Consider the following 7,338-nt stretch of genomic DNA (forward strand, 5'->3'; position numbering starts at 1 on the left):
CATTATTACCATTAACTCCTCACCTCAACAGAGAGCATATAACCATTAACTCCTCACCTCAACAGAGAGCATTATTACCATTAACTCCTGAACTCAACAGAGAGCATTATTACCATTAACTCCTCACCTCAACAGAGAGCATTATTGCCATTAACTCCTGAACTCAACAGAGAGCATTATTACCATTAACTCCTCACCTCAACAGAGAGCAATATTACCATTAACTCCTAAACTTTCAGTAAACAATGTAGTATACAATATCGCTACAATGTTCATTTAAAGCAGAACTAAAAAGCTGAAGTTTATTTTGTATTTTCTGCAGAAAATGTCAACATTGAACGTGTGTTTTAAAATAATTGCAAATTGCAGTGTCGTACATGTCGTATCAGACTTTGTGACGTTACAAGAAACAAAACAATGACGTCACGAGTCACAATTTCTGATTGTGGTATTCTTCATCCCATATCTCAATACAAGTCTCAATATATCTGTCTTAATATTTTCAAAATGTTTGAAAATGTGAGTTTTATGATAGAAAATATCTCCTAACTTCATCTACTCTTAGAAACTTTCCAAAACTATCTTTATCAAAATCATATACATACATTGAACGGTCAGAAGAAAAATAAAATTTCTGTATATTTCGGTTTATGTTTTGTATACTTCGTTTTAACATAGATTTATATAGTGATATTTTCTTGGATTTCGCAGGTGAATATCACACGCCATCCACTTTGGGTTATACGACGACAATGGTCTGACGATGGATCTATAATTCACACGGAGCGAATCAACCATGACGTCACTGGGAAATTGCCCTGTAAATCGCAACCGAATCCTCCGGGTTCTAGCGGGACTTATATTGTTTTCAGCACTGTCTGTATTTTTTGAACTGTCCTTTGCAGACTTGAGATACGACATCGTGGCAAACATGAAACTAGAACCACCGAAAGACGTTCTTGTGATTGACATCGCACCAACTGTCCTTCCAGTGAAAAAGAAAATTGTAATATACCGGTCGTACGAAAAGGAATTTTCTTACCCATCTTATGTCAACCTGTCCTCCATGGTTGCTGATGCCATCAGAAAAAATCTGACATATATTCAGAATCCTCCGGCTAACTACCACCCTTACAAGTATATGAACATGCCTGTCAACTGTCGGTTACCGACTAATAATGATTCAACCAAAAGAATTCTCGTTCTAGTGAAATCGTATGTGGGTAATGTTGAGATGCGTGTGGCTATAAGGTCGCTTTGGGAAAAAGTCAAGGACCCCTACATGTCACTTGTATTCATGCTGGGCGAGTATCCGAAGGATAATAGTGGTCGACGATGGCCTATAGACAGAGAAAACAGAATCTACAAGGACATTATACAGGAGAATTTTGTGGATTCTTACTTCAACAACACAATCAAGACCATCATGGGCTTCAATTGGGCTGTGAGACAGTGTCCCCAGGCAGATATGCTTCTCTTCCATGACGATGATTATCATGTTAAATACACGAACCTTTCCATTCATCTGCGAAAAGTATTATCAGTCAATAAAACCAACATCTACAGTGGAAGTTTGGCTGTGAATGCCAGACCGTACAGAAATAGAGGAGAACGTTGGTATGTTACAGTCAGTCAGTACCCTTTCGACGTATTCCCGCCTTACATTGGCGGCGGTGCCTACGTCGTGTCGGCAGACGTAGCCAAGAAATTTCACATGGCGTTTCCTCACGTAAAGTATCTTAATTTTGACGATGTGTATCTAGGGATTGTTGCTAAGAAGATAAATATTAATCCTACTAGTGACAAGGTTCTGGATACACTCTTCTTCGGGGCGCTCGCCAAGGAATGTTCCCATAAAGCAGACGAGTTATTTCGAGGACAATGTCCTCTAGCAAGTAAAAAGAGGGAAATAGCCAACCTACCTGAAACATTTGAAAACGATTTAAATAACTCCCAAAGTTTAAACAGTAGCGATATGCCATACATGTCTTTTGAGAAAGGCTTCTCCTGGCCATTAGAATCTAATATTAAAGCGGCAGTGAATGGGAAGCTGATTCACAACCATAAAATTAACCTAAGAAATATCAACGCTCATTCTTATTTGTATATGAATGAACCAGATAAGTGCAAGTTTACAAAGCAAAGTAGGAATATAATTATATTTGTGAAATCATATGTTAAGAATCTAGAACAAAGAGCAGCAATAAGAAGAATGTGGAACGAAAGTCGTCGGATGTATCCAACATCCCTTAAGTTGATTTTTCTTCTCGGACAAGGACTCTACCCTGAAGACAGGCCTCCAGTAGAAATGGAAAACGAGAAACATGGAGACATTTTACAGGAGGATTTTAATGAACACTACAGAAATAATACTTTAAAACTTATAATGGCACTTAACTGGGTGATGACCAATAAGGAGTGTTCTAAGAACACGCCTTCTCCTGTTTCTTGATGACGACTACTTCGTGCATCAGAAAGAACTACTGGCATACCTGAACGGTTTACCAAATCTTAATACAGTTTTTCTTGGTAAAGTAATGAAACAGCAACTTCCATGCAGACTTCCGCATGACAATAGGAATTTGGTCTACAAACAGTATCCGTATGATGCATTTCCTACCTATCTTAAAGGTGGTGCTATTTTACTCTCGTACGAAGTGGCTCGTAAATTCCAACTGTCCTTCCCATTCGTGAAGTACCTTCCATTGGACGATGTTTATCTGGGTGTAGTAGCTTGGAAATTGCAGGTCGAACCCAGGCACGAACCAATTTTTGACACAACGTCAAGTTCTGCCTTGGCATACGAATGTTCTCACATTGCCTCAAGACTTAGCAAAGGCATATGTCCACTACGCAGGCAAACTACAAAGGCAGGTGTTCCAAAAATAACCAAGCGAAGAGAAGGATTCTTTTCGCGTTTGAAGAAATTGCCCCAAATTTTAAAGTCTTTTTTTTAATAGTTAAACAAAGTAAAACATAAAAAAAATGAAAGAAATGTTCTTTTTTATTTTTCTCCTTTATTCCTAATGATTTAATGCATTGTTTTATTTAAATACAGGAGTCAATCCCACTTCACCGATGCGTGTCTAGCATAAGGTTTTGTGCCTGCGATTCCCTATTCGCCCGTTGTAACGACAGTTGTGTTTATCAATCGTGGATATCATCTTGTTAATGTATCTTTGAACAAGTTTTATTGATACGTGTAATAATTAGGACTTTTTCCGTGAGGATAATTTAGTGTTGACTGTCATAAATAGACACCAATAAAAATGGTAACTGATACCAGGGATCGTCTTGTTCTGTAGTGGTCGCATCACTGGGCAGGACACTTTATCATAAATACTTTGGCCTAATGAACAAGCATGTTCCATGCGCATGCAATACAGACGTTTTCTTTGATGTTGGTCAAAATTCAAATTACACCCCCCCCCCCCCCCCCCCCCCCCCCCCACCACCACCACCACCACCACCAACACACACACACACACACACATCCACACACACATGCATGCACGCACCAACACCATCACCACCACCACCGCCACCAACCCGGTTCCCGCTAACCAGGTTAAGGGACTAATTACTCGTGTGATATAGCCACCAGCTACTACCATCTTTTTTGGAAAGAAAATTCAACATGAAAAAAAGCAAAGCAAATCCTGGAAGGAATAAAAAGTAACGCATGCTCATCACAACACTTTCGAGTTAAAAGTAAAAACGTTTTCTATATCATATACTTTAAATCCTACCAACAGAAGCTATCAAGCTTATATGATTAGCACGCCAGTGGAATGAAGCAATTTATTAAGTATTCAATGTAAATAAAAACTCCTTTTCAGATATGCAATCAATAAGCTCGGTCGATTTCGTCCAACCTGAAAGGCAATAACTAATTTTTCTTTAGTAAAAGAAACGTCTTTTTGATACGTATAAATTACACGTTAATCTCTCTCTCCAACTTAACAGTGTTTCGGTTTACTTTACTAACCATTGGCTATACGCGCTATCAATAAAAATCTGCGGCCGTTCGATGTACATAAAGCGCCGAGTTAAGCTGGTATGTTTGTTGTTTTTCTTGCTCAATACATTGATGTAGGCCAGATACCAATAAATCAATAAAGCACTTAACAAAGTAGTGTCAGGTGATAGGTGTACGTCGGTATTGTTAGTAAGATTCACACCTTTGATAATAAGCATGTCGTAAAATCATGTGTTTGTCTTTTTAAACATCGGCTGCGGGTTTGAAAAGATTTTGATTCTCGTCTTTTGGGGACTGTCAGCACATCGGATGATAAGTGATCTTTCCACCTTAAGTGTGAATGGGTTGTACACCTATATATTGTCGCCAAATGGAGCTTGAACCATTTTGGGGTACACACATTTTTGTGTGGGCTGTAAGTGGTAAGTATTATACTTGTATCTGTAAATATTTCATGATTTAGAATGCTTATATCTATATAATTTGACGTATGAATGTTAAACATGGCATAGTGAGTGAATGAAGTTATGTTGTAGACGTTCTACAGTACTATATTTGATAGAAAATGTATCGTCAAAAAATATAACGTCTCGTCGCTTCTTATACAATACAGTAGTGTGTGGCGTCGCCTGAGTAGGTATGGTGTGTCTGAGTGATGACGCTCAAAGTGAAAGGGTCAAAGATCATATCTATCCACTTATCAATAATAGGCACTGAGGATTGGGGTATATAACACCACTCATTTGACTAGCTGTAAAACACTGTGTAATATTTATCAGGAAATATTTTACCCAACAAAACAAAACAAGCTTTATGTACAATCAACATTCATATTTCAGTGATGCTTCTGTAATTATCATCCATCGATTATAAATGGTTTTGAATAATGAGATCATGTTTTAGCTGATAAGTCAATATTATATGTCAATTTTATTTTTCAGACGGAAATTACGGTTTGCCATTGTTGTCAATTTGATAGCAAGGGAACAATCCTGGTTAATGATAACTTCATAAGGGACGATTTGATGGCAATAATAAGAAATCTTTGAATCTTCAAAAACAACACCGTGCAAGTACCAACAGGAATAAACCAACATGTATACCAAACCAAATAGGAGTGTGCGGAAATCACAGAAGCAGATCATTTTTATAACAATACTGATGTTGATTTTTGGAAATATTAGCCTACTTCTTGAGATGGGTTTTGTCGGCGAGTCTTTCACCCAAAGAAAGCTTATCAGAGCGGGTAACTCCTCTGAATACGTGTCCATTTTTCACCAATATCCTCTTGATATAGACCTGGCGAATATTGTTAATGAAGTAATATTACACAACAAAAGCTTCCTATATCAGCCTATTAACCCTTATATCTATCACTACTTACACTCCCCTAATCCTTGTGATTTTCGACACACAAAAGATGAACGTCATTCCGTTTTGATTGTTGTTAAGTCGCACGTACTGAACACGAACCAAAGACTCGCTATCCGGCATGTTTGGAAGGATGCACATGACAAACGTGTTCGGCTGGTATTTATGCTTGGAGCGCACAGTTTAGAAGGCGAACAGTGGAGAGTTGAAAAGGAAGTGAAACTGTATGACGACATTGTGCAAGGAAATTTCATCGACAGCTTTAATAATTTGACATACAAATTACTTATGGGTTTAGATTGGATTAATAGTCATTGCAGACAAGCCGACATGTTGCTTTTCTTTGATGATGATTTCTACGTGTTCCCTAACGAAATCTTAGATTTTTTAAGACGTTTGCCAAATCAGAGAAATTTATTTATCGGAAAAGTTATAAAAAATCAGCGTGTAAATGATATAAGAACATTAAGAAAAAATCCTAAATTTAGAAATTACATGTTTAAGGAAATCCCAACGTATGTAAACGGCGGGTCTTATGTGATGTCACAAGAAACCGCTAAAAACTTCCATACAGCTTTTCCATATGTGAAATACTTTGAAATAGATGACATATACCTTGGTATCGTGGCACAAAAACTAGACATCCACCCACAGCAGGACTCCCGTTTTGATACAAGTAACCCCCAAGCACTGGCATATGAGTGCTCACACTACCCCCCACGACTGCTGAAAGGCGAATGTCCTCTAGCTGGTAGGCGTCGAGAACGTGCCCCTGTTATACGTCATGTAAAGGTGAAGCCTGATACATTTTGGGTACGCCTCTATATGTTACCTCAAATCTTGAAGTCTGCTGCAAAAAATGTCGGACATGCTTTATATGTTGTTTAACGAATACTCCACTAAGTCTTAAAACACTGGATACACTTATGCAATAAATAGTTATTATAAAGTCTCATAACATGTTTTCGCATTTTTACATCAAATTAACGCTACGTTATTGATGATATCGCACTGGAAGTCGCCATGGTCAGGTGGCGTAGTGGGATGGGATATGGTCAGATGGCGTAGTGTGAGGGGATATGGTCAGATGGCGTATTGGGATGGGATATGGTCAGGTGGCGTAGTGGGGAGATATGGTCAGGTGGCGTAGTGGGGGGGTATGGTCAGATGGCGTAGTGTGAGGGGATATGGTCTGATGGCGTAGTTGGGGGGATATGGTCAGGTGGCGTAGTGTGGGATATGGTCTGATGGCGTAGTGGGATGGGATGTGGTCTCAGATGGAGTAGTGGGATGGGATTTTTTTGGGGGGTTTTTTAGCGTTTAAATTTTTTTTGGGGAAAAAAAAAAGGGGAAAGGATTAAAAAAGAAATTTTTTTTGTTTGGGGGAAATCTTTTTTAAAAATCTTTTTTTAAAAAAAAAACAAAGGGTTTTAAGGGGGGGATTTAAAAATAGGGGGAATGAAAAAAATATTTTAAATTTAAAAAAATGTGGGGGAAAAAATTTTTTAAAGGGGGTTTTTAAGGGTTGGGGAAAAAAATTTTTTTTTCCTGTGGTTTAAAGATTTTTTGGGGGGAAAAACCTTTAAATTTCCCCGGGAAAATTTTTTTTTTAAAACCGGGGGGGGAAAAAGGGTTTACATGGGGGAACCCTTTGGGGGGGGAAAGGGGGTTTTTTGGGGGAAAAGGGGGGCGAAAAAAAGGGGGGGGTTTTTAAATTTTGGGGGGGGAAAAGTCAGGGGGGGTTTGGGGGGGGTTTGGGGGTCCCGGGGGGGCGGGGGGAAAACCCTTAAGGGAAGGGGAAAATTTGGGGGGGTTTTAAAAAAGGGGTTTTGTGGGGGGGGGGAGGGGGGTTTGGGGATGGGGGTAGGAGTGGGGTTGGGGGGGGGGGGGGGGGGGGGAAAGATTGGGGGGGGGGGTAGGGGGGGGGGTGGGGGGTGGTAAGGGGGGGGGGGAAAGGGGAAGGTTGTGGGGGGGGGGAAGGTTTTGGG

At 39.5% G+C, this 7,338-nt stretch overlaps 2 protein-coding genes across 2 annotated transcripts; both read left to right on the forward strand.

The window, feature by feature from the left end:
- Window positions 1-717: 717 nt before the first annotated feature.
- On the forward strand, window positions 718-2,927 carry LOC117342795. The gene has a single exon (XM_033905056.1). The coding sequence runs from the start codon at window positions 797-799 to the stop codon at window positions 2,450-2,452; it is 1,656 nt and encodes a 551-aa protein (XP_033760947.1). The 5' UTR covers window positions 718-796; the 3' UTR covers window positions 2,453-2,927.
- Window positions 2,928-4,196: 1,269 nt separating this feature from the next.
- On the forward strand, window positions 4,197-6,264 carry LOC117342727 (beta-1,3-galactosyltransferase 1-like). The gene is made up of 2 exons (XM_033904946.1): window positions 4,197-4,401; window positions 4,921-6,264. Exon 2 carries the CDS (start codon window positions 5,075-5,077, stop codon window positions 6,236-6,238), a length of 1,164 nt encoding a protein of 387 aa, XP_033760837.1. The 5' UTR covers window positions 4,197-4,401; window positions 4,921-5,074; the 3' UTR covers window positions 6,239-6,264.
- Window positions 6,265-7,338: the final 1,074 nt, after the last annotated feature.

This window comes from Pecten maximus, chromosome 14 (genome assembly GCF_902652985.1).
Source record: "Pecten maximus chromosome 14, xPecMax1.1, whole genome shotgun sequence".
NCBI lineage: Eukaryota > Metazoa > Mollusca > Bivalvia > Pectinida > Pectinidae > Pecten > Pecten maximus.

What these genes read in the sequence shown, in the direction of transcription:
- LOC117342795 (XM_033905056.1), top strand. Translation starts at nt 797, where the DNA reads ATGACGTCACTGGGAAATTGCCCTGTAAATCGCAACCGAATCCTCCGG.
- LOC117342727 (XM_033904946.1), top strand. Translation starts at nt 5,075, where the DNA reads ATGTATACCAAACCAAATAGGAGTGTGCGGAAATCACAGAAGCAGATC.